The sequence below is a fragment of the Carassius auratus genome, unplaced genomic scaffold (assembly GCF_003368295.1).
Source record: "Carassius auratus strain Wakin unplaced genomic scaffold, ASM336829v1 scaf_tig00014003, whole genome shotgun sequence".
NCBI classification, from domain to species: Eukaryota; Metazoa; Chordata; class Actinopteri; order Cypriniformes; family Cyprinidae; genus Carassius; species Carassius auratus.
The window spans coordinates 84,599-112,543 of NW_020524465.1; the positions used below are offsets into that span (position 1 = coordinate 84,599).

The 27,945-nt window shown below is 39.8% G+C and overlaps 1 protein-coding gene and 1 pseudogene across 2 annotated transcripts; both read left to right on the forward strand.

The window, feature by feature from the left end:
- The window catches only part of LOC113074217 (uncharacterized), a 32,484-nt pseudogene extending 15,740 nt beyond the window's left edge, over positions 1-16,744 (forward strand).
- A 1,901-nt stretch (positions 16,745-18,645) lies between these two features.
- On the forward strand, positions 18,646-20,487 carry LOC113074221 (aerolysin-like protein). Of its 2 annotated transcripts, none has more exons than XM_026246977.1 (2): positions 18,646-18,694; positions 19,035-20,487. In XM_026246977.1, the coding sequence occupies exon 2, from the start codon at positions 19,052-19,054 to the stop codon at positions 19,997-19,999; it is 948 nt and encodes a 315-aa protein (XP_026102762.1). In that variant the 5' UTR covers positions 18,646-18,694; positions 19,035-19,051; the 3' UTR covers positions 20,000-20,487. The 2 variants fall into 2 exon arrangements, with proteins under 2 accessions (XP_026102762.1, XP_026102764.1); XM_026246979.1 differs by having other exon boundaries at positions 18,652-18,698.
- The last annotated feature ends 7,458 nt before the right edge of the window (positions 20,488-27,945 follow it).

Genomic DNA, 27,945 nt, shown 5'->3' on the forward strand with positions numbered 1-27,945 from the left:
TGAGAACGTAGCGGACGTAGAGGAGTATAATGTAAAAGGAGCTCATTCAAATACTGAGGTGCTAAACCATTCAGGGCTTTATAAGTAATAAGCAATATTTTAAAATCTATACGATGTTTGATAGGGAGCCAGTGCAGTGTGGACAGGACCGGGCTAATATGGTCATACTTCCTGGTTCTAGTAAGAACTCTTGCTGCTGCATTTTGGACTAGCTGTAGTTTGTTTACCAAGCGTGCAGAACAACCACCCAATAAAGCATTACAGTAGTCTAACCTTGAAGTCATAAATGCATGGATTAACATTTCTGCATTTGACATTGAGAGCATAGGCCGTAATTTAGATATATTTTTGAGATGGAAAAATGCAGTTTTACAAATGCTAGAAACGTGGCTTTCTAAGGAAAGATTGCGATCAAGTAGCACACCTAGGTTCCTAACTGATGACAAAGAATTGACAGAGCAACCATCAAGTCTTAGAAAGTGTTCTAGGTTATTACAAGTAGAGTTTTTAGGCCCTATGATTAACACCTCTGTTTTTTCTGAATTTAGCAGTAAGAAATTACTCGTCATCCAATTTTTTATATCGACTATGCATTCCATTAGTTTTTCAAATTGGTGTGTTTCACCGGGCTGCGAGGAAATATAGAGCTGCGTATCATCAGCATAACAGTGAAAGCTAACACCATGTTTCCTGATGATATCTCCCAAGGGTAACATATAAAGCGTGAAGAGTAGCGGCCCTAGAACTGAGCCTTGAGGTACTCCATACTGCACTTGTGATCGATATGATACATCTTCATTCACTGCTACGAACTGATGGCGGTCATATAAGTACGATTTAAACCATGCTAATGCACTTCCACTGATGCCAACAAAGTGTTCAAGTCTATGCAAAAGAATGTTGTGATCAATTGTGTCAAACGCAGCACTAAGATCCAATAAAACTAATAGAGAGATACACCCACGATCAGATGATAAGAGCAGATCATTTGTAACTCTAAGGAGAGCAGTTTCAGTACTATGATACGGTCTAAATCCTGACTGGAAATCCTCACATATACCATTTTTCTCTAAGAAGGAATATAATTGTGAGGATACCACCTTTTCTAGTATCTTGGACAGAAAAGGGAGATTCGAGATTGGTCTATAATTAACTAGTTCTCTGGGGTCAAGTTGTGGCTTTTTTATGAGAGGCTTAATAACAGCCAGTTTGAAGGTTTTGGGGACATGTCCTAATAACAATGAGGAATTAATAATAGTCAGAAGAGGACCTATGACTTCTGGAAGCACCTCTTTTAAGAGCTTAGATGGTATAGGGTCTAACATACATGTTGTAAGTTTAGATGATTTAACAAGTTTATGCAATTCTTCCTCTCCTATAGTAGAGAATGAGTGGAACTGTTCCTCAGGGGGTCTATAGTGCACTGTCTGATGCGAAACTGTAGCTGACGGCTGAATGGTTGCAATTTTATCTCTAATAGTATCGATTTTAGAAGTAAAGTAGTTCATAAAGTCATTACTGCTGTGGTGTTGGGAAATGTCAACACTTGTTGAGGCTTTATTTTTCGTTAATTTAGCCACTGTATTGAATAAATACCTGGGGTTATGTTTGTTTTCTTCTAAAAGAGAAGAAAAGTAATCAGATCTAGCAGTTTTTAATGCTTTTCGGTAGGATATGCTACTTTCCCGCCAAGCAATACGAAATACCTCTAGTTTTGTTTTCCTCCAGCTGCGCTCCATTTTTCGGGCTGCTCTCTTTAGGGTGCGAGTATGCTCATTATACCATGGTGTCAAACTGTTTTCCTTAACCTTTCTTAAGCGTAAAGGAGCAACTGTATTTAAAGTGCTAGAAAAGAGAGAGTCCATAGTTTCTGTTACATCATCAAGTTGTTCTGAGGTTTTGGATATGCGAAGGAATTCGGATACATCAGGAAGATAACTTAAAAAGCTGTCTTTTGTGGTAGAAGTGATGGTTCTTCGATACTTGTAACAAGAAGTAGAATTTACAATTTTGGCTATATGAAGTTTACACAGAACTAAATAATGATCTGAGATATCATCACTTGGCTGAATAATTTCAACACTATCAACATCAATTCCATGTGACAGTATTAAATCTAGAGTATGATTTCGACAATGAGTAGGTCCTGAAACGTGTTGTCTAACACCAATAGAGTTCAGAATGTCTATAAATGCTGATCCCAATACATCTTTTTCATTATCGACATGGATATTAAAATCACCAACTATTAAGACTTTATCTGCAGCCAGAACTAACTCGGATGTAAAATCACCAAACTCTTTAATAAAGTCTGTATGGTGCCCTGGTGGCCTGTATACAGTAGCCAGTACAAACATAACAGGGGATTTATCATTAACATTGGTTTCTCTGGATAATGTTATATGAAGCACCATTACTTCAAACGAGTTATACTTGAAGCCTGCCCTCTGAGAAATCCTGAAAACGTTATTATAAATTGAAGCAACACCTCCACCTTTGCCTTTTAGACGTGGCTCGTGTTTATAACAATAATCTTGGGGGGTGGACTCATTTAAAATAATGTAATCATCAGGTTTTAGCCAGGTTTCTGTCAAGCAGAGCACATCTATATTATGATCAGTTATCATATTATTTACAAAAAGTGTTTTCGTAGAAATGGATCTGATATTCAATAAGCCAATCTTTATCATTTGTTTATCCATATTGCATTTGTTTTTTATTTGTTGAACCTCAATTAAATTGTTAACCTTAACTTGGTTTGGACGTTTTTCGTATTTTCTAGTTCGTGGAACAGACACAGTCTCTATAGTGTGATATCTAGGTGAAAGAGTCTCTATGTGCTGAGAATTAACTGACCTCTGTGACGGGAGGCAGCTAGCAGACGGTCGGTTTAGCCAGTCTGTCTGCTTCCTGACCTGGGCCCCAGTTAGTCAAGAATAAACACTAAGACTATTTGCCATATTTCTAGACAGAAGAGTGGCGCCACCCCAGGAGGGATGAAGACCATCTCTTTTAAACAGGTCAGGTCTGCCCCAAAAGCTCGTCCAATTGTCTATATAACCTATGTTATTCTGTGGGCACCACTTAGACATCCAGCCATTGAGTGATGACAATCTGCTATGCATCTCGTCACCACGGTAAGCAGGGAGGGGACCAGAGCATATTACAGTGTCTGACATCGTGCTTGCAAGTTCACACACCTCTTTAAAGTTATTTTTAGTGATCTCCGACTGGCGAAGTCGAACATCATTTGCGCCGGCATGAATAACAATCTTACTGTATTTACGTTTAGCATTAGCCAGCACTTTTAAATTTGCCAAGATGTCAGGCGCTCTGGCTCCCGGTAAACATTTGACTATGGTGGCTGGTGTCTCTATATTCACGTTCCGTACAATAGAATCGCCAATAACTAGAGCACTTTCATCAGGTTTCTCAGTGGGTGCATTACTGAGTGGGGAGAACCTGTTTAATGTTTTGATCGGAACAGAAGAGCGGTGTTTTGACCCACGACTACGCTGCCTCACCGTCACCCAGTTGCCCTGCTGCAGGGGCTCTGCTGGAACCGGACAATGTACAGGAATCCCTGAGCTAGACGCATCCAAAGCCATATCTAGAGCCCTAACATTCTTACTGTCCTCAATTAAAGTTTGGATGCGTGTCTCTAATTCTGAAATCTTCTCTGTCAGCCTAACTGTTTCCCTGCATTTATCACATGTGAATCCCTCATCAGCGACAGAGATAGATAAACTGTACATGTGGCAAGAGGTGCAAATAACAATTGTAGGAGAAGCCATTACTCACCGTGCTTGATGAAATATTCTTACTGCGGTTATTTGATGAACTTGTGGAAAACTGCAGCGTGAGAGAGGAGAGGAGAAAAGAAAACGCTAATGACAAGCTAACGAGTGCTAACGCTTTGCAGGTGTGCTGCAGTCACGGAAGAGTGAACGATCAAAGTTAATCTGATAAGATTGATCGGTAATATCAGAAATATGGTGTGAATTAAGTTATATTTTACAATTAAAAAAACAAACAAACAGACAGTGATAGTAAGAAAGATTATAGAGAAAAAATATAAAATAAAAACAGCTACATGGAGCTATGATTAGCTACAGAAGGCCAACAGGAAGTAGAGAAAACACTGTCCAACAGCGACACCAACCTCTACAATAAAGTCAATTATTACAGAGTCTGCTATCTTATCTTTTATTTTGTATATTTGTAACAACTAAATAATTTATATTAACTAGCAACGACCTTACTTGTGCCACTTTTTTGAGTTTGGGCCACTGCCCCTCAAAATGTCTTTGCAAAACCCTGTCTTAAATTCTTTATATGTTTATTTGGATTAAAGTGTCAAATGCGTCACAAAATTTTATCTTTTTTTGGCTGGGGAAATGCCTGTACACCCTTGTGATTGATTAATTACTTCAATTCTGCGTTTTTAATTTAACCATAGTAACTTATGAAAGATAAGGTGACACTTTTTTGATTAATACGTGGATCTTTTAGCTCTATAGAGCAATTTTACATCAGTAGTTGTAAGTGAAGGCTTTACGTGATTCCTGCTCCTTTTGATGAACTTTCAACCTGTTATAATTCAGTGAGTCAATGAATGCCTTGCAATACAGACTGGAATACACGTTTTGTTGTGTTGCGGTTGTATAACATTATTGAGTTAAACCAAAAAAAAAAAAAAAAAAGTGCTGACCAACTTGTCTGGTTGTAACTTCCCATAAACAATCTATTACTGATTTTTTTTTTTAAAGCCTAACCCTGTAACATATGAAATAATGGAAAACTTGGCTTCCTACCATAAATATCCAATTTCTTACTATGAATATAGTTTTTATAGTATTAAAACTTAAATTAAAACTTTAATATCTTACAGTAAATGTTGTAAATATGTCTTATAATAAGCTAAAGAAATAATAGTAATTTAAACACTGAAAGTATTTTATACTATTGATCTAAAAAAAATAAAGAATGGCTCATTATGAAAAAAAATAATTTTTCTAAGACTAAAATTAGATAAAACATGATTAAAATACATGTTTTCCAGGGATGTTTGAGGCACACTCAGGTTAATCAGATCTCGTTGCTGAGAAAATATAGTGTTGAAATATGTGTGTAAAAAAAATAGTGGGTTCCAAACTTTTCTTTTTTTAAAGTAATTCTGGGAAAATTAAGCTTCCTAATGGCCTTGCATGTGGCTAGGATAAGGTTCTTAATGTATTACAACCACTTATCTACGTTTAACGTCAGTGGTAAATATTTACTGTATTATAGATCAGTAGTAGTTAATCAGTTTAATCATGTTTAATCACAGCGACGTGTCCCAAATGACCATTTGAGATGACATTTACAGAAGCTGCACTGTGATCCCAGCCCAGTGCAGAAAAGTAGCGATGACCAAAAGAAGTTCTGTCATCACTTGAAGATAACATTTATATCTGATGTTTTTCTCTGAGAACTTGCACTTAAATTCGGTTTATTTGCAAAAATGTATGATGCATGGGTTTCATTTATTCCTCTCAAGTCGTAACTAAGCGCGTTTATGCACAAGTCAAAAGTTCAGCTGCACGTGCACCCTCTAGTGGAAAAATTAAGCATATTAATATGAAAAAGATCATGATGGCTACATGTAATTACGGCTTAGAGTGCACAGTCTGAACACAAATACAAATATCCTCTGTCTGTTTGTTTAATATGTGTCCTGGATCTAATTTCTAATGACCATTTTGCCTGGATTTTGTCCAGTTATACAGATAAAAGTTTTTTTTTTTTTTTTTTTTTCAGAAAGAGCTGTGTGATTAATAAATTAGGTTTTATATTGCAGACTGCTGTTGCTGAAGAACATTCTTCATCCTAAAATTAAGATTTAATTATTTGTTATGTACGTTTATGCAATAATCAAACTACACTTCTTTTCCTGATAGTAGACTTACATCATGTCTGTTTAACTAGTAAATTTACATTTGTAAAACAATTTTTTGACTGTTTGATTTTCTGCTATACGTCTACGGAACGTTTCCTATCAGACGTTTAGAAGATGTCTTTAATATGTGTATGATTAAGAATGCATGTAAAACTGAATCTTAAAGATGTCTGTCCGATGATTGTACACAGCAGATGTTTTTCCAGATGAAGCAATAGCAGACATCTTGCAAAAGAGAAATCAGTATTGCCTCTAATTCAGCTAAAAATCCCAGTATATAAAACAGCATTCAATGTAATCAAATTATATTGTGAAGCTCATTGCAGGTCGACAGCAAACACTTAAAGGATTATTAACCAGCACACCAAAACAGCACACTAGTAGTCAGTCCATTTTTAAGAAGATATACTGGAGTTTTTGCTGTTTAGCTCTAAATATGGATTGCATTCAAATATTTTCCAATACCTTTGTGCGCGTATTAATTATTCATGGGATCTCAGAATGAAGAAAATAAGAGACACCAGAGAGGCTCTGCGCCCATTTGAGTTTCCAGACGCATTCAGAACCACGGGACACACGCGGAAAGCTGGAGGAAAACAAGGTAAAAATGTGCAATAATAATATGTTGTCCCTTTTAGTCTAAATAGTATACGAAATGTACACAAAGAGTAAGAAATTGTCATTTTTTGTATAGGTCATCCAGTTTTCATGATGTGTCATAACCTTCTATTGTGCAAATGAGCCAGGAACTCATAAAAATATTGCATTAATTGTTTCACTTCCATATTCTGATCTATATCTTGATTCTATAACGTGCAAATTGAAGAGTTTGTTTCCCAATGTCCTCTGTGCAATAATCAAAGAGAGCCAATGATACCACATCCAAAACCAGGAAGACCCTGGTCAAAATCTGCCACAGATCTGTTCCATTACAGTGATTCAGATTGCTTACTGTCTGCTGGTTGTTACTCTAAATTCTCAGAAATCCCCAAACTGTCTGACGAAACTGCTCAGAGTTTATTTGTGGCCATGCAATCCAAGATATCTACCTCAGTCACCGTATTGTCCCCCAAAAACAATATATTTAATTAATTCAATTTAAAGGGGGGGTGAAATGCTATTTCATGCATACTGAGTTTTTTTTACACTGTTAAAGAGTTGGATTCCCATGCTAAACATGGACAAAGTTTCAAAAATTAAGTTGTACGTTTGAAACTTACAACTTAATTTTTGAAACTTTGTTTAAAAAATTATGGTATGGTTCCGGTTTGTCACAAGTTTCGGAAAGTTTTTTTCGAGTATGGGTCTGTGTGACGTTAGATGGAGCGGAATTTCCTTATATGGGTCCTAAGAGCACTTCTCCCGGAAGAGCACGTAAAAAAAAAAAAAAAAAAAAAAAAAAAAAAAAAAAAACAAGGGACCAGTGGACGGAGTTTATTTTTAAAGAGCATCGACGGAGTTGTGAAAGTGTTTTTGTTTGTTCCCTGCATTTCGAAGATGCTTGTTTTACAAACAAGGCCCAGTTTGACGCCGGATTTGCATATAGAGTATTTCTTAAGGATAATGCAGTCCCAACGAAAAAGGGTCACGATGGTGTGTTGGAAAGGACCCGGGAGAGAGGGGTTACATAAGCAAATATATACAGTTTCAATACATACCACATAGAGATGCTGTTGTAGTCGTTGCTTCTGCTGCTCTCGTTCAGTTTCAGCCTCTGGATCTGATTCTGGATCATAAATAAACGGCTGAATCTAACTGTTAGCCATGGTTTGTTTTGGATGATGGTTTTTTTTTCCTCAGGGTAATGTCACAACTTCCTAACGCTCTCAATGCAAAAGCCTACTCGCGCGCGTGATTCTTTAGCTCCGCCCACACGTCACGCCTCAAGCGGCTCGTGTTTTTCCGAAAAAAATCGGCACAGACTATTTTTCTCTTATAAATATATCAAAACTAAAGACTTTTTGGAGATATGAAGGATGCAGTACTACTCTATAGGTACTCAAGATTAACAGGAGATTGAGTGAAAATGAGCATTTCACCCCCCCCCCCCCCCTCCCCCTTAAGTTTATTTGAATAGTGCTTTTTACAATATGAATCGTTGCAAAGCAACTTTACAGAAAATTTAGTTTCTACAATATTTAGTAGTAGGAGCGTATCAATGGTGACTGTCAGGTAATGCACATATGGCATAAATGTCCAGAAAAATCAATTAAAGACGTAATCAAACAGACGATGAACACTATTAACAGCAATTATTATATGCTGCAATCAAACTTATAGCAAAGTTTGGTAGAATGTTGTTTCAGGGCTAGCATCATCTGAGGTCCAGGGGGTCAGCATCATCTTTTCACAGGTAACGAGACGAGACGAGCTCACTCAAACCACACTTACAGGGGAAGTGTTGGAAGTAAAGTGCCACTGCCGGAAGCTTTGCAAAAACGCAAGGGGACTTAAAATACACCAGTCCAAGACCCAATGTGGAGAAGGGAAGAAGCAGATGCAGCGCATAGTGGAGACACTAAGTGAGACGCAGGAGGACTCCAGTCAGGAAGCGCCCCACCTTATAAAGTATACAAGAGATGCCCGATGCTCCTTCGCAGGTTATGGAAACTGTTGCAAAAGATCTGGACAAAAGTTATCATTCCAACATCCTGGAAAAGAGCAGAAGGGTGTTTTGTACCCAAGGAAATGGACTCATCTGACATCAGTCAGTTCCGAACCATTTCTCTACTAAGTGTCGAATGCAAGGTATTCTTTTCTGTCCTGGCAAAAAGGATGACTACCTACATGGTGAAGAATAAATATGTCGATACATCTGTCCAGAAGGATGGCATTCCTGGTTTCTCCGGGTGCTTGGAACATACAAGCATCCTCAATCAGTTGATCAGAGAGGCCAAGGGGAGCAAAGGAAATTTAACGGCTGTCTGACTCGACTTGGCTAATGCATACGGTTCAATCCCACATGGCATCATTAACACAGCTATGGAACACTACCATATCCCATACCACACCAGGGGTATAATTACCAGCTACTTCGGAGGATTCAAACTACGGTTCAAAACTGCCCACTTTACAACCCAGTGGCAGGTCCTGGAAAAGGGAATCGTGACAGGCTGCACCATCTCCCCGATCCTGTTTGTCATGGGAATGAACCTGCTCATAACAGCTGCAGAAAAGGAATCCAGAGGGCCATCAATGGAGTCTGGCATCCGCCAACCTCCAATTAGAGGTTTTATGGATGACCTTACCATAACAACTTCAACCCATGTGCAAGCAAGATGGATTTTGAAGGCCCTTGAAGATGGAGAAACATGGGCCTGGATGAAATTCAAACCGAGGAAATCAACAAGTATGGTGATTCGAAATGGGAAAGTGACCAGCAAATTCCAGCTGCAAGTACAGGGGGAGACGATACCATCAATTGAGGAAAACCCAATTAAGTGCCTAGGTAAATGGTACGACGCATCCCTGAGCGCCAGATGCAATGTTTCCAGGACAGAGATACAGGCAGATGGATGGCTGAGTAAGATCGAGGGGTCAGGATTGCCAGGAAAGTCCAAGGCCTGGCTCTTCCAGCACGGCCTGCTACCACAGCTTATGTGGCTACTGACAATCTACGAAGTACCTATGACAGCATTGGAAGGAGTCGAGAGGCGAGTGAACAAACACCTTCGCAAGTGGCTCGGAATCCCACCAAGCTTCACGTCAGTAGGGCTATACACCAGGTCTGGTCAGGTACAGCTGCCCCTATCATCAGTGGTGGAGGAGTTCAAGGTGGCAAAGTGCCGGCTTGTGATGATGTACCAAGACTCCACTGATGAAAAAGTAAGGAGAGCAGGTGTCACTACGAGATCAGGATGCAAGTGGGTGGCTGACACATCAGTGGCACAAGCCGAAAGTGCATTGAAGTTGAAGGACATCATCGGGAACCCATGCGTAGGTCCGACACCTGGAGGAAGAAAGGCGCAGGTCTAGAGCCGTCGAACTTGGAGTACAAGGTGCCTGGACCGAAGCAGAAGATCACATGGCCTGAGATCTGGAGACTGGAGCCCTTTCGTATCTCCTTCCTGCTCCGTTCAGTGTACGACACCCTTCCATCACCAACAAACCTCCACAGATGGGGTATGAGGGAGGACCCATCGTGTAGGCTATGCGGAGGGAGGGGAACAATGGCGCACATACTGGCAGGATGCAAAACAGCTCTTAGCCAAGGAAGATACAGGTGGTGCCACGACAAGGTTCTCTTTGCACTGGCTGACATCGTGGAGCGGGAGAGGCAGAAAAACCACCAGACCAGTACAAGGCCGAGGGCATGTATTCAGTTCATCAGAGAAAGGGATAAACCGGCAGCCCCCAAGAAGATCAAAAATAGCCTCTTGCAAGCAGCACAATCCTGGGAGATATGGGTGGACCTGGGAAAGAAACTAGTCTTCCCCCAGGTTGTGCAAACACTGCTGAGGCCAGACATGGTCTTATGGTCTGAGGAGGCAAGGAAGATAATCTTGATCGAACTGACGGTCCCGTGGGAAGACGGGTGTGAGGAGGCCGATGAGCGGAAAGCCACATAGTATCAGGATCTCGTTGAGCAGTGCAGGGCCAAAGGGTGGCAGAGCTGGCTATTCCCGGTTGAGGTCAGGTGTAGGGGTTTCCCGGCACAGTCTGTGTGGAAGACACTTACTGCTTTGGGTTTAGCAGGAAGGGAGAGGAAGGCAGCTGTCCGTAGGTTGGGTGAGGCAGCTGAAAGAGCGTCTTGTTGGCAAAGTTCCTGCTTGTGATGATGTACCAAGACTCCACTGATGAAAAAGTAAGGAGAGCAGGTGTCACTACGAGACCAGGACGCAAGTGGGTGGCTGACACATCAGTGGCACAAGCCAAAAGTGCATTGAAGTTGAAGGACATCATCGGGAACCCATGCGTAGGGAGGCAAGGATTCGGATCCACCCACTTCCAGCAGTGGGGAAAAGCCGACCCAAGGCAGAGGAGGGACAGTGCAGTGCAGGGCCAAAGGGTGGCAGACCTGGCTATTCCCGGTTAAGGTCGGTTGTAGGGGTTTCCCGGCACAGTCTGTGTGGAAGACACTCACTGCTTTGGGTTTAGCAGGAAGGGAGAGGAAGGCAGCTTTCCGTAGGTTGGGTGAGGCAGCAGAAAGAGCGTCTTGTTGGCTCTGGAGTAGGAGGGAGGAGTTGAGATGGGGGCCAGGAGGAGAAGGGCAGTGACCGGCCACCACTGCCGACCCGCCAACTGGAGGGTGTTGTGGTTCAGGGACGAAACACCCCGTGAAAGTTGGACGCCACCTGATGACATCTTCTCCTGGCCGAAAGCTACAGTCATGCAATACAGTCAGTGACTGAGTAAGATAGCATCAGTTCAGATGTTTTCAATAGTATGTATGCTACTGTAAATATATATGCTAATACTTTATTTTGATGGGCAACCAACAGGTAAACTGATGTAAGTGTCTTTGCAAGTATGTCAACCTATTCTATACTAGATTCTACCATTCTTGAGCATACTAATGCTCTAATGAGAGCTAGATGCCATGTAGTTGCAAAGTCGCTTATAGTCGATTGATTGAGGGGACCATGAAAATAAAATGTAATCATATAAAACATTGCGTGTTAGAATGAACAATTTAAGGCATGGTTGACTCTTAACTTTGATAAAGAATATCTCTTTGGATTTGAGACTTTAGTATTAGCAACTTTACAGATCTTCTTTATGCACCAAGAGCTTGTAACATCCCACAGAGGGAGGAAAAATGGGAATTACATAATTTGACCCCTTTAATAAAGCACTAGCATAGCCAGGAATCACAATGTTAGTGACTGCAGGTACATACAACCATGTCTTAGGCTAAGCAGAATTAATGCTTCATTTAAAAAAAAAAAAACACATAATTTTTTTTTACATTATTTTTCACATAATTTACCTTTATTCCATACCACTCTGTCCCTTCTCTGAGGAACACACTGACCATTTCCTTCTTTTATGAAGTCCCTCCCTCGGAAATAGCTGATGGGCTCTTGATTGGTTAGCTAGCCCACTGGTTGTATTGTAAACAATGGCGTCTTTAATATCACTTATCAGTATGAACCCGATTGAGAGGCAGAAGATATTGCGAGATATTGCAAGCACAGCTTTTAATGGAATGCCTATGTTTTTATGGTTTTGTTATCTCATACTTTTAGATACACTTTTAGATTTGTAAATGCTACTGCTTATGTAAGCTTTTTAATAATTGTAACGGTTCACTGCTGAGCTGAAAGAGAGAGAGACAGAGAGATGAAGAGCATGTGCAGAGCAGGGGCAGAAACCAGACCAACTCTACCACATCAACCTTTTAAAAAAGTGGATCGGGACAAGAGACCAGCTAGCGGCCCTCCACACTATAGACCCAGTCGTAGTGGACATTAACTCTGAGCTGTTGGCGGCCCAAAAGACAGAGCTGCAGCACCTGGTCGGTCAGTTCCCAGATGTGTTTTCGTCAGCCCCCGGGCGGACCCACGTGGTCCAACACGAAATCCACACACCAGCCGGAGTCATCGTCTGGCAACGGCCCTACTGAGTCCCAGAGGCTCGTCGGCAGGCTATTGAAGAGGAAATTCAACAAATGCTGAAGTTAGGGGTAATTGAGCCATCGAACAGCCCTTGGTCCAGCCCTATCGTCATGGTCCCCTAGCCCAACGGCAGCTTCCACTTCTGCAATGACTTCCGCCGCCTGAACGAGGTCTCGGCGTTCGACGGATACCCTATGCCTTGGGTGGATGAACTCCTCAACCACCTAGGCAAGTCCCCCTATCCGAGACCGCCAAGCCCAAGACCGCCTTCAGTACCCCCGGTGGGCACTGGCAGTACCGGACCCTCCCGTTTGGCCTACATGGGGCTCCAGTCACGTTCCAGCGCATGATGGACATCTTGCTGCGCCCTCACCAGGCCTACGCCACGGCATAGCTGGACAATATAGTCATCCACTCCGAGCACTGGGAAGACCACCTGGACTGTCTGTGGAGGGTGCTGATGGAGCTACATAGGGCTGGGCTCACTGCCAACCCCCGGAAAAGTGTTAGTTGGGCCTGACCAAGGCGAAGTACCTGGGCTTCCGAGTCGGAAGGGGACTCATCCAACCACAGGAGAATAAGGTCGAGGCGATATGGTCTGCACCAAAGCCAAGCACAAAGACCCAGGTACGAACGTTTTTGGGGTTGGCAGGGTACTACAGCTGTTTCATCCCTAACTTCTCATTAGCCGCCCCCCTGACAGACCTGACCAGGAAGGGGCAGCCGGAAAAAGTGTGCTGGAGACCTGAAGCAGAGGAGGCATTCAAAAAGATGAAGATGGCCCTCACCTCGGAGCCGGTCCTGCGTGCCCCGGACTTCAGCTGCCCCTTCCTGCTGCAGACGGATGCCTCCTACACAGGACTGGGGGCCGTCCTGTCTCAAGCTCAAGAAAGTGAGGAGCATCCCATCCTATACATCAATTTTAATTAATTGTAGGTACATATTTAACTCTGTCACAGGTCGGAGCGGACCACAGATGTTGCAAGTCACGCCCCTTCCTAGTTTCCACCTCGAGGAGGTCTCAAAGCAACCCCAATGACCAGACAGACCAAGCGTAAGTAATATTAAAACAACTTTATTTAAATTAATTAAAATAATTCAGGGAGGGGGAGGTAAATCTTAAAATTATCGTCTCTGTTCAGCAGGAGGAGAAAGGGGCCGGAGAGGACTATGCGGCGAGGGTTAGTATGTCCCTTTGGGCTTTTGTTGACTCGTGGCGCCCTTCTTTTCTCCTGAAGGCAGAGTGAAACACACAATGAGTAATCGATCCGGTGAGAGTGGCTACCTGTTACTTGGGTCCATACGACTGGCTGATAAACGACTTGTTCCTCCGATCTCTTCGTACAGGGTGCTCGGGCGGCGCCTCCCCTTCTGCACACTCCGAGGGGAGCACCAACCCGCGACACAGAACTCCAATGGCACTGCAAGAGAGAGGTCACTCAAACTGCGGGGGACAACACAGGTAGGTACTTCACAGGCAACTGGGGCTCTATTCTCACTTTAGTGATTCGTAGCAATGGACAAAGGTAAGTATTCCACAGGCAACTGGGGCTCTATTCTCACTTTAGTGATTCGCAGCAATGGGCAAAGGTAGGTATTTCACAGGCAACTGGTGCTCTATTCTCCCTTTAGTGATTCGTAGCAATGGACAAAGGTAGGTATTTCACAGGCAACTGGTGCTCTATCCTCCTAGAAGACTTCTCCTGGGCGGTGGGCTTACGGTGAAATACTGCGATACAGTAAGTAGATGAACTGTCAGACCTGGAGTAGTAATCGTCGTAGCGCAGGCCTCCACAGGGATTTCTTGTGCGTCGGGGAAAGTTAAACACTGTCGCACCGGGCCGAACGCTTCCCTCTCCTCTCTTCTATTTGCAGTTTAAGGGATCTGGACCGGGGTGAACCTTTGAAGAGGCTCCACAACAGGTAAAGTAAATCCACACAGCTGAATTGCAACAGTAAAACTTCCTCCTTGCATATAGGTATAATTTTTGGCTTTTACTCACACCAGTCTTGCTTACGTGTATTCTTCACCACCGCTTCCACAGAGCCAGGGTATTCTGAAAGGGTCTAGACAGGACGTTACATTTGGGTCTCCATGCAGGGGTCGAAAATGGCATTTAGATGAAAATGGCGCTTCATCAGCCTCAACGGTCACTGGTCTCCCCCCACGACTCATCCAGTCCAGGGTGGCTACTGACAACACAACCACAGCATACCACTGCAAGATTTCAAGTGTACACACTCAAAGCAAAGACAAGGACTCACCCACTGCACTCCACACACTCTACGTGAAATAGGGTCAGAACCACGGTTTACTAGGACTTATCCTGGGGTTTTGTTGGGCGTTGTTGATAGATGAAGGGCCGGAGGAATAACGTTGCCGTCACGACTGCTTGCGGCTTCCTGTGCTCGTACTTCCCGGCTCACCCAAGACTCTGCTCCGTAATGGGGCCGCTGGCCTATTTACCAGATGCTCACAACATACGCTGGATAATGCACTCTCCCCAATGATGTACAATGCACTGTCCAATAGCACTCACAAATGAACGATAACACTCTTCCTTTGTCTCCTTCTCCTTCTAGCTGTCCAATCCTCTTCACACCATCGGTTTTCCGTTGCTGGAGATCGCCCTTGACGTTACTTCCGGAGAGTACTTCCTATGACTGTGACTCCAACACATCAGTAGTTTATATATAGATGGTCTCATCAAACATCAATAAATGTTGTATACTCAGCCCAGTTACTAGTGTCCTTGTCTCCTTCTTCACCCTGTGAAGATCCTCTGCCTTTACCAATGCTGACTCTGCCCAAACCTCTACACTGCCCGCCGGATCGGCCTGAAACGATTCAACTCCAACTCCTGTTTGAATTTCTGAGACTCTTTTTATACCCTTCCTGTTCTCTCCATTGTCCAATCCACGATCGCCGCGTTTATTGTCCTCACCTGTGCCTCGTACAGCCCAATTTGCCTCCCGGAGTTTCCCGGAAGTTCCGGTGTTTGTAATATACGGGCCGGGCGGAAACCATCTTCGAGCGGAACCAACCTTCGCCACTTTTGGTTCCGCCCCCAAAAAGTCACAGTGTGACAACTTCATACAACGTTTATTTGTTCTCTTATTTGAAAGTTTGCTATTGTTTGACCAGTTCATTGAAAGGAACCAACTCAGATGAGTGATTAATTTGTGATTCAAAATTTATAAGATAAATAAATATATATATTATAAATAATAAATATGACCCGAAATAATTGAATGAGTTAATTCTACTAATAAAAATATTACAAACTGAAGTGTTTATTTAATCAAATGTAAAGCATTAAAGACTGGGCACGGGCAGGACTGGGAAGCACCCCAATAACCCATTATAACAAACTGAAGAGTAAGGAAAGGCGGGACCTGGTCCAAAAAGAAGTGAGGGTTGGGATTGAGGAGCAGTGTGCAAGCCAGATGGTGGGATTGAGGCAACAGGGCGCATGGACCAGTTGGGAGAATGCCATGGAGAGAAAGATTTCATGGGCAGAGCTGTGTAGGGCTGAGCCCTATCGCATCAAATTTCTCATCCAGTCTGTCTATAACACCTTGTCCAGTCCATCCAATCTCTTTTGTTGGGGTAAGGTGGAGGCACCGGCATGTACTGTACCTTGTGCCAAGGAAGAGGATCGCTAGAACACATCCTCAGCAGCTGTCCTAAAGCACTTGGGGAAGGCCGCTACCACTGGCGCCATGACCAAGCGCTGAAGGTGAGTCCATTACTAGTGCCATTCTTAAGAGCAGGAGACCCCCGCCTTCATGACCAACAGTTCAGACAGGACTGCTGGGAACAGCAAATGACTGGCAGCTAAGGGTGGACCTGGGAAAGCAACTCAGAGACATAGTGGAGATAAGCCTTAGACCCAACATGGTTCTTCTCTCAGTAACATCGAAGCAGGTTATCTTGTTGGAGATAACAGTGCCTTGGGAGGAGAAGATGGAGGAAGCGAGTGAAAGGAAAAGAAAGAAATATGCGGAGCTGGTGGAGGAGTGTCAGAGATGGGGGTGGCGTGCACAGTGCTTGCCCATCGAGGTTGGGGGAAGGGGATTTGCAGGAAGGTCCCTCTGCAGGTCCTACAGCCTCCAGGAAATAACAGGAGCACGCAAGAGAAGAGCTATCAGTGGAGCGTCAGAGGCTGCGGAAAGAGCCTTACGATGGCTGTGGATCAGGAGGGACAAACAGTGGGCGAACGCTTCTTGGACGCAGGCTGGGAACTGATCACACATTTTCATCCAAGCAATTTTCAGTGCATTCAGGATATACATTTTTATTTATTTTTTACCAGTATGTGTGTTCCCTGGGAATTGAACCCACAACCTTTTGAGCTGCTAACACAATGCTCTGTGACTGAGCTACAGGAACATTTCATATTTGCAAATAAAAAGCTTTTACTACAACACCATTTCACAAGATATTATATCACCATAGCTTTAGCTCATGATGTTCCTCATTTGAATGTCACTTTGGATAAATACATTTGCCAAATGAATAAAGGTAAATGTATATCAGAGATAAAAACACAGACTGTTCTTCATAGCCACTAATTTTAATCATCATGCATGCAAAATAGAAGACCATATCATATTTTATACTTTGGAAACAAATTTATCTTTGCTCAGAATTGTATATCCTAATACTTTGGAATATGAACAGCATGAACGAGAAAGCAATTACTGTGGTTTTAATAGCATTTAATAGCATTTAATTTAACTATGTTTTGTGCACTGTTATTTTATTTTATTTTATTTTATTTTATTGTATGCCTGAGCTAAATATTATAAAAATCTTATTTGTGTCTGTATGTTTGAGTTAATTTTAATATGAATGCAATTGTCTGTCTGGCTCGCTGTAGTCAATACATGGAATAGTTGCCATGTCATAATTTAAAAAGATTTTCATCTTTTGTACAGCTCTGAAAATTACTTTTACAAACCATATAACATTTTACCATATTATTTTGAATCTAAAGACATTCGAATTTGATATAATTTTATAAATAAACCAGATGAAAACCAAAGGTCCAGTCTCGACTTTACTATATGAAGCTAATCATTATCAGAATTTGTTTTACTTCATAAATTAGCAAAGTCATACCTCAAATTTGCATTTTTAATTGGTAATGTGCTTTAGAAATGTGGTAACACAAAGCATAAGGACTACAACATTTGTCCTACTCATCAAGCACACCATAAATGTTAGTAATTTTTATGGAAAATGAATATAAAAATCGTATGTATGCTTTTACTTAATTCCATATAATAATATGATTTATAGTTTATGATCAAAGAGACATTCCCAGAATTGCATTAACCATTAAATTACACAGTATGGAATGAGTACATCAAGTTCCCAGATGAGCTACATATACTGACCTAATATTATACAAATAATGTGTTCATGTTTTAATGAGTTAGCTAGCATAGTGTAAAGCTAACAAAAAAATAATAATGTAGAAACATACTGCACTAGAAACATGGTTGAGCCGACCTTTCTGGAAAAGCACAACAAAACACAAAAGCAGCCTTTTCTAAACTAAATGCATTTTCATGAAAGCAATATGTGTGTACAATATTCAACCTGGGAATGAACAGTTGTTGGCCGTTATTTTGTGCAACTGTGACATGAAAATTATCACTATGATTGTACATGCAAAATAAAAGATATGCAGAAACCTGTTTTGCAATATAAATAAAAGGTTATGTCTGAATGCAAATATGAATGCAAAATATGCAAAAGTAGAATTGGGGAAGGGTTTTCTTTGAACTATGTTATGTCAACAGATATTGGAGAGTGCAAGGCAGTTTTTCCTAACCATCAAGATGACCTGAGAAATAAATTAATCCCATTAATACATGTATGATTTTCTGCCCTAACTGAACACAACAGAATGGTTAATGATTAATCAACAATTTGCTGCCAGTGAAACTACTACTTAATATAATTACAAAAATCCACATATAAGTATGGTGCTTTAAGGCGTGTTGGAAACATTATTTTCATATTCAAACACTGATTACATTGACCTGGGGTATCTTGGTGTTTTTCCAGGTACCGCCAGCCCCCTTTGGAGCTTTATTTAAGCAGCATCCTGATCAAATACATATCACTTTTCTTGCTTTTATTAGACAAGCTGATTTTGAGAAGTTCATCAGACTACAGTCATCTACGGTATGTGAGTATACTTCCAGTGATGAGCACTTAAGATGTAATTAATGTTGTATACAGCTTCTAATACATTGCATACGATTATTTTAGGATTACATATTGTACTGTTTCCCATGCTTGTTCCTAGAGGCATGCCATCAATTAACATAGTCTGGTAAACACAACTGATTCAATTCACCAGCTCATTAGAGACTCTACCTGAAATGGAAGGGTCAGATAAGAAAAGAAAAAGGGGCCTATAGAAGCAGGGAAATACTTCTAATGTTGAATAAATGCAAAAAAAAAAAAAAAAATCAATTCCATAATTCCAAACATCAATACAAATCTGTGATGTATCTTTCAGATCTATTTACCTCAAAGATGTCTTACCCAACTACTCTAGGGCTAATTGGTGGTGGAGGAGGTGCTTCATTTTCATTTACGGGTGAGAACAATGGTGCCAGTTTAGAGAAGATCGGGGTCTGGGTGGGAGGATGGCAGGTGAAGGCTGTCAAGGTTTGGCTTTCTGATGGTAGAAATCAAACCTTTGGAGAACCAGATGGCCCATATCAAGAGTACACGTTCAAGCCTGGTGAGTGTTTCACCTCACTGTCCCTCTGGGGGAATGGAGCAGGAACACGTCTTGGAGCCATCAAATTCAAGACCAACCATGGTGGAGAATTTTTTGCATCGATGACAAGCTGGGGTTTAAAAAAAGAATATCCAATGGATGTCGGCTCTGGTTATTGTTTGGGAGTTGTAGGAAGAGCTGGTGCAGATATTGACTCCATGGGATTCATGTTTCTCAATGCAGTTCAATCAACAGTCCTCACCAATGTCAACTATCCCACAATAAACCAACTGATACCAAAGGTGACAGTGGAAGAGATCAAATCTGTCACTTACACAAACGGTTCCTCTGCCAAACAACAGCAAATGGTCGAAACCTCCAAGAAAGTTACCAAAACATCTTCGTGGTCGATGACTAACAGCTTTACAGCAACATTTAGTGTGGAAGTGAAGGCAGGGATTCCAGAAGTTGCAGACGTTTCTACAGGATTCAGTTTCACCGTTGGAACAGAAAGCACTTACAGCCATCAGTACACTGATGAGAGAACCGAATCTCTGACTACCACTGTAGATGTGCCACCAAGAAAGAAGCTGGATGTTAAAATCACCATCGGAAGAGCCGCATTTGACCTGCCTTACACTGGCACAGTGAAGATCACGTGCAAGAATGGCGGTGTGTTACAGTATGAAACCAAGGGTCAATACAATGGTGTCACTTACACTGATATAAAAGTGAATACTAAAGAATTTGATTTGTAATTTGAAGAAAGTTTATACATGCAACACAACACAAACAAATTTGATTTTACTTTTGATTTGATCAGTTATGTATCAGTTATTCTACTTATGATTTCAGCGGAAATTAAAGGGTTGTTCAGGGAAAATATATCTTCAATATTTTTATTCTCAAAATAATATTTTACTATTAGAATCTTTCAGTTTATTCTTTGTGTGATCATTTTAATACCTAGTACATCAATTATGTATCAGTTATTCTACATTGAATTATAATTTTCTTGGGTGTTTGGGTGTTCAGGGGAACTATATATTAAACATTGCTTTTGAAATAATATTTTTGGATTTTAAAACCGAAATATTACTAGCGATTATACTTCATGTAAGAATTTCAAATGGGCTTAATCTGAGCTTTGATAAAAGGATTACATTTTATTGAATAAATCATGGTACACATTATCTGTTCCCTGTACATGTCCTACTGTGAGGAAAACATTACTAATCAATCCTAATTTAGCACACCAATGTATAATTTCATGTCATCGAATAAAAAAGAAAAAACCTTTGAATAAACCTTTGACCCCATGGTTATGATTAATCCTCAAGTGCTCATGACATTATGAATGATAACGAAGATATACATTTTTTAAAACATCACTGCACACTGTAACAACAACAAAAACACATCAGTCAATTCAGTTTGTCTTGCAAAATACTGGACAAATAACAGACCCTTTTATCAATATATGTTTAAAAAATGACATCGTTACCGCCATCATAGCCTGAATGATGATCACTCATAGCAGCGAGAGAATTCTGTTGAAAGCACCAAACTCCAAAAACATGGTAGTGAGTGGAGACACTCTCACACTAAAGAAATGACAGGCGAGCAAGTACTCTATTACTCTGTCTCTTGATAAGATGATTAACTATTTTATTCGGTATACAGTAAATGAAGTAGTTTGGATACAATGAAAGCCAGATTTTGTTTTGAAGGCATCATGGCCTACATGTCAGCACTGTCTGGTTTACATTTTTGGACTATATGGCATATAGTCCAAATATACTCTTGATAAATAAATAAATAAATAAATAAATAAATAAATAAATAAAATGATGAGGCAAACACACTGAATAATCACTTTGTGACAAGTTTTGATCCAATTATTGAAAAAAGGAGTTAAGGAGTATGAGGAGGAGCACACCAGTGGACGACATGTGACGTGTGGCCGAGTGACCCATTTGGGATTTGTGCTCTGTATTTAACCCATCAAAGTGCATACACACACATAGTAGTGAACACACACCCGGAGCAGTGGGCAGCCAAGTGCTATGGCACCCGGAGAGCAGTTGGGTGCCTTGCTCAAGGCTCTCAAATTAGTCATGGTCTTGAAGGTGGAAGAGAGCACGGGTTTTTCATCCCCCCCACCCCAACAGTTCCTGCCTGACCTGAGACTTGAGCCACAACCTTTGGGTTAAAAGTCTTACTCTCTATCCATTAGGAGATAAGCCCAATATGGGGCACAAACCCACGACCCTAAGATTAAAAGTCTCATGCTCTACAGACTGAGCTAGCTGTCAACTGAATTAACCATCGATTGAAAACTATTTAAAAATATAACCCATGAGTTAGAGATTTAGATGTCCTGCAGGCTTATCGGCTTTGTTGTCTTCACATAGTGATGTATCGTTCATGAGTGATTTATTCAGTTTGAAATGATCTTTAATATGACTCGGGAACATCAAGTTGTCTCAGCGAGGGATTAGTTAATTTTGTGTAGACATGAGTAACATCCTATTTGTTCTTTACAGGAAACACTGGTTTCCTCCAATCTTTGGGTTCGGGTTGGAGTCATTTGTTCATCCCGTGATAACCTCATAGAATATGCAGTCAGTAACGGAAAGAGAAATGATTAGTTCACCTGAGTCTACAGACCTGAGTTGTTCAATTTTTTTTCACATGATGTGACAGCAGTATTGGATACAGAAATTAATAATTCCCAACCTTCCTTATAAATAAGTTTGAAGTCCATTCTTAACTCCTACAGTTCTGTGATGCATGTCTGGTAACAAATTTTAGCCTTTTTATTTCTTACAATTTGTGAGTTCTGTCATGATGTTTTCTTCCCATAACATTAAATGTGGTAATAAAGAATTGGTTAATTCTTACAACTTTATATGTATGATGAGGTAAACACTTTGATAAAGCAGAAATACTTACATATGATGATAACATACAGTATGTAATGCAGGGTTATTCAAATCTTGCACTGGAGGGCCAATGCGGTGCAGAGTTTGGCTCCAACCCTGATCAAAGTCACCTGCCTGCGATTTTCTAATGATCCCAAAAACGAGATAAACTTTCCAGCAGAGTTTAGCTCTAACCCTAGTCAAACACACCTGAGCATGTTAATCAATGTTTTTGGGAACATTAGAAAATCAAAGGCAGTTGACTTTGATCAGGGTTGGAGCCAAACTGTGCACCGCACTGGCCCTCCAGAGCAAGATTTTAATAACCCTGATGTAATGTATGTGTTTGTAAGATATAAGCCAGGAAGCGGTCATGTGACAAAATAATGAACGACATTTAGCTTAAGGTATGGTACACAATAGACAATTTTCAAACCTTAACCGATTTTAAACCCATGGGAGACCACAGACATGAAGACACAGACATGTTTTGTCGGAATGATTTCACAGTGACACGAGATCTCATGAACACTCACAAGATCAAACATGACAAGAGAAGTAAAACACAAGGAAGACAACCGACGTTGTCAGCTGGCTCTCCTGGTACGCATTCTGTTGTACAGTGAAAAACTAAATAGAAAAAAAAAATATGGGTATGTTGAGTACTTTCTCAGTACTCAACATTTGTGGCATGTTTTGTGGCTGCTAAGTTTCAGCTATAGAAGCACACATCCTATAGGTGAGGCCTGCGTGTTCTCATCGGCTATCGCAGGTTACGTCAGAAGCAGCCCAATCAAGAGTCGTAAATATTAAACATTTTTGATATTTACGATTTCTCAATTGGGAGCAGTTAAATAATGACACCACACAACAGATGATATTTGGACAAAAAATTATAATTTGCGACAAGTCTTTGCGTCTAATCAGGCCATATACCCCCTGATCGATAGGGGGTGCAAATCATGCTTAAATACAGCTTTAAAATCTTTTAGTGTGGCCAGCCTTAGCTGAACAAACGACTCAAACTTGACGACTGAGAGATGAATCAATTCTGTTTCCGATACAAACTGATCAGCTGGGAATGTGACATGAAAAAGATTGAACAGATCGGGAAGTGAGGTAAACTAACAGACTGCATAGTCTGAAGCAATGAATGAATCACCTATTCTAAAAATACTTAAAACTACATGAGCAAATATTTAAAAATGATTTCTTACCGACTAAAATGAGACTTAGAATTTCCATAAGAGTACTATTTTTTATGCTCCATATAAAAAAGAATATAATTAAAAAAAAAACATCCAAATGGTAACATAATGAAGACAATTATATTCAATGAAACAACAGGGCTACATTTTAATTTGCTCAGGGTTCGTTTAAAATGCAATTGTGACGACCACAAAAGTGTCGTATTTGTGTGTTAAGAATATTCACAATTATTGTCTTTTATTTGAACACAACTTACTGGATTTTTTTTTTAATATATCAGTGTAAGTGATGCCTCTGTATTGACCCTTGGTTTGAACACACTGCCGTTCTTGTAAGTGATGATCACTGTGCCAGTGTAAGGCAGGTCAAACGCGGGGGAAAACTAGAATTACATTCTGCCGATGGCGGTCAAAATCCACCTTCTTTCTTGGTGGCACATCTACAGTGGTAGTCAGAGTTTCGGTTCTACTATCTGTGTCTCATCTGTGAATAGGAACTTATTGAATCTCTGGAATCCATCCCTTCACTTCCACATTAAATGTTACCGTAAATCCGTTAATCATCGACCATGAAGATGACAAAATCCAGAGCCGATATTGATGAGATATTCAGTTTTTAAACCCCAGCTTGTCATTTTGTAAAAAATTCTCCACCCTGTTTGGTCTTGAATTTGATGGCTCCAAGACGTGTTACTCCGTTACCCCAGAGGGACAGTGAGCTGAAACACTCACAAAATATGAATGCATACTCTTTAGAACATTTTTTTTTCCATGTTATCAACTACAGTAGTTTAAAGTAATTTGTATTTATTTTTCCTCCCCTTTTACTCACATTTATATTATATTGTACTGTATATCTGTGGTAACCTAGTGAAAAAATATAAAGCTGTTTGCTACATGACGTTTTAAGTGATCTTAAGTTCCCATAACTGGAAAAAATATTCACAGATGACTGTAACGTAATGAATGTCTTCTCAAAATGAACTGGTTTGGTGAAAGTCAGAAATGTGAGATAAGGTTGACAGGATAACTTCTTAAATAGAGATCCAAATGGGGCAGGAGGTACCTTTAAAAACCCACCATGAGTCAGAAACATTGCAAACATGAATACAAAGCTCCAGCAAGCCAGAAGGTAAAACATCATATAGAATATTTAGCCATTTGTCACAGTTTAATTCTTGTAATAAAGTATATTTCCCATTATAATCACCTGTCTTGATCATCTATAACACATCATATTTTATTAAAACCATATTAATAGTAGGCCTATAAATAGTTAAAAAATAAAGTATACATGTAAATTAGTTGTTTATTAATACATAATATATTTATGCAGTACAATGTTAAATTAAATGTCTAATACTTACGGCGAGAGTGTAGATTAGCCATTTTTTACTTATGTGGTCCTCAAGATAAGGGAAAAGGATCCAGAAGTACAATGAAAGTCTATCCTTTCCAAATGAATGTATTCCTATAATTTTATATTATCAGAATGTACTGTATCTCTGACAAAGGGTTCTAAAAATATGGTTTCTTATAAAAAAGTGTTCCCATGGCTTAGTTTGCCCCGGGTTTGGGGTAAGTTGACCCAAGTCGAGTCACTGTGTAAGATGGACCATCTGGGTGTAAAATGACCATCTGACCACATCTGATTCAAACCCATGTGAAATAAATAATAATTTAAAAAGTAATTTAATGAATGACAGACAATCATATTTATTTTCTTAAAGTTAACTTTAACAACATAAAACCAATCAAATTAAGTTTACATTTCAGTATTTAATTGTTGGCATTTCTGAAACAATATGTTGAACACCAAAGATGTAACCTTCCTAAAAACAGACTATTGATGAACTTTCAGCTTGTCTAAATTCAGTGACTCATTGAATGCCTTGCATTACAGATTGCAATACAAATTTTTATAGTATTAAAACTTAAAGTAGAACTCTCGTATAGTAAATGTTATATAAAGATGTATTTTAATAAGATAAAGAAATCATAGTAATTTAAACATTGAAAGTCTTTTATACTATTGATCTAAAAGTCAAAAATTTAAAGACTGGCCCATTGTGATCTGGAAAATAAAAACGTCTGTATTTACATCTGTAAACAATTTTTTGAGTGTTTGCTCATCTGCTATATGTCTACAGGACGTTTCCTGACAGAAATTTAGAAGATGTCTTTAAGATGTTTATGATTTAGAATGTATGTAAACTGACATCTTAAGGACGTCTGTCAGATGTTTGTACACAGCAGATGTTTTCCAGATGATGCAATCTTTAGCAGACATCTTGCAAAAGAGAGATGATTGCCTCTAATTCAGCTTGGTGTATTTGGTGGCAAGATTAGTAAAGTGAGGGAAACTTTCTTGTAAACATAAAAATAGCATCGGTTGTGTCATACATCAACAAATACAATTTCTTTACTTCAAATGTCACACTGTAAACCCTGATAAGTTCACAGAACTCAAAAAATATTTTGTAACAGATTACACAAAAACATTTAAGTGATGTTTTTAAATGTTTTAAGTTTACATAAACTTAAAATAAAATTAATTCCAGTTGCCTTTAATTATCTCAGAGTTATAATAATTATATTTCTGAACTTATAATTAGGGAGTAATTCACTCATAATTTTATCTATTTTTCAAGTCCTATAATGTGGGAAATACACTCAAAATTAGGCTCTTGCTGTCCATCCTCAGTCTAACCACAGGCTCTACTCTTCACCACAACGGTAACACTACAAATCCAACATAACATAAACCTTTGTAAAATCTAATATAACACAACATTTATGTATTAACTTATGTCCCTCTATGTTAATCTTGTGTAAAAACACACAAAATAACACTTAATTTCTACATTTATTTTCCTTGTTTTCTGATGCAAAGCATGCTGGGAACTAGAAAACACAATCATTTTAAGTTCACCTCACTACAACAAATTTTTGAGTTAACGGAACTTATTTAAATTAAGTCCAATGAACTTTAGTTATTATTTGAGTGCAATTAACTAATTTCATTTGATTAATTTCACTGTTCGGTTTTACAGTGCACTTTTGAACTGAAATTCACACATTTAGCTACTTAAAAGTGTGAGTAGGCTATAAGTTAAACATGGGTAATTACATTACAATTTAAAAACGTATCTGTGCTGGAACTTGGTGCTTTTTTAAAAACCATTTGGTTAAAACATAAAATTAAAATAATTGATAAAATATGCCTTTCTAAAGCATTATAATTAAACAAAGCTTAATGACAAGTAAAATGTACAGTGTGCACACCAAAACAGCGCACATGTTTAGTCAGTCCAGTTTTAAGAAGATATTCTGGAGTTTTTGCTGTTTAGATCTAAATATGGATTGCATTCAAATATCTTCCAATACCTTTGTCTGCGTATTAATTATTCATGGGATCTCAGAATGGAGAAAAAGAAGATACACCAGAAAGGCTCTGCGCCCATTTGAGTTTCCAGACGCGTTTAGAACCACGGGACACATGCGGAAAGCTGGAGGAAAACAAGGTAAAAATGTGCAATAATAATATGTTGTCCCTTTTAGTCTAAATAGTATACGAAATGTACACAAAGAGTAAGAAATTGTCATTTTTATCTTTTAAAAAGCGATTTTGAATGTAATTTTAAGAAGTATATTTGTTGCAATAATATTTGACTTGTTTTGGTAATGTTTTATTAAAAAGAAACATTCATCAAATAAAGGTTTGTATGTATATCATGCATTTGATGCATTTATGTAGAATCATAAATGCATCACTTGCTGTCCTCCTCTGTCAGTAACTGGACGGAATCTAGGACCATGAGCGGCAGAGCTTCATCTCCCCTTGCGCGGTGCATTCACAGTTCACGGGCGTCTGGACGCTAATGCGATGAGACGGGGGAACCTTTACAGCAATAAACGGGAATATAGTGTCAGGGAAGGCTGACCGAGCCGTGAACCGCGGCCCTAACACGGAGCAAATTAACATCAACAAAAATAAAGAAGTGTTTCCAGATCGCTTCTGTGCGAAGCAGCAGATGCAGCCCGCGGTGTCAGCTCGTCGTTGCGCGGGGATGCATGTTCCTCTTACCTGAGCAGGTGGCCCCCGGTCACGGCATTAGACTTGAATGATCCAAACGCACGAAACCAGCACAGATCAATTTGCTATGCTTGTTTTCAGAACAGTGGCGTCTTTGTAAGTTTAAATATTTTAAATGATCAGGATTTCTGTTTTTACTTTTGTTTGCCTGTTGGTTTCCCCCTTCACAGCTGTCTAAAGTAAAGGTTTTTCAGCAATAGTTGTTGCTTAGACTGGCAAAAATCTTATCCAAAAAGTTGTTTATGCCGCACAAAGGCCGTTATGCTATAATGACAATAATGATTTATAATTAAAAAATTCGTTTAAAATTACTACGAGTGAAAGTGTATCAGACAGCCGGCTAATAGTTAAAATAGACGTATTAACAAAATGCATTAAAGTGCCTTAAGAAGTTTTTACACGTCTTATAAAGTTTAAGTGCCCTTGAATCTGCAACATATTTGAGGACATCGATAAAGCTTGAATGTAATGTAATC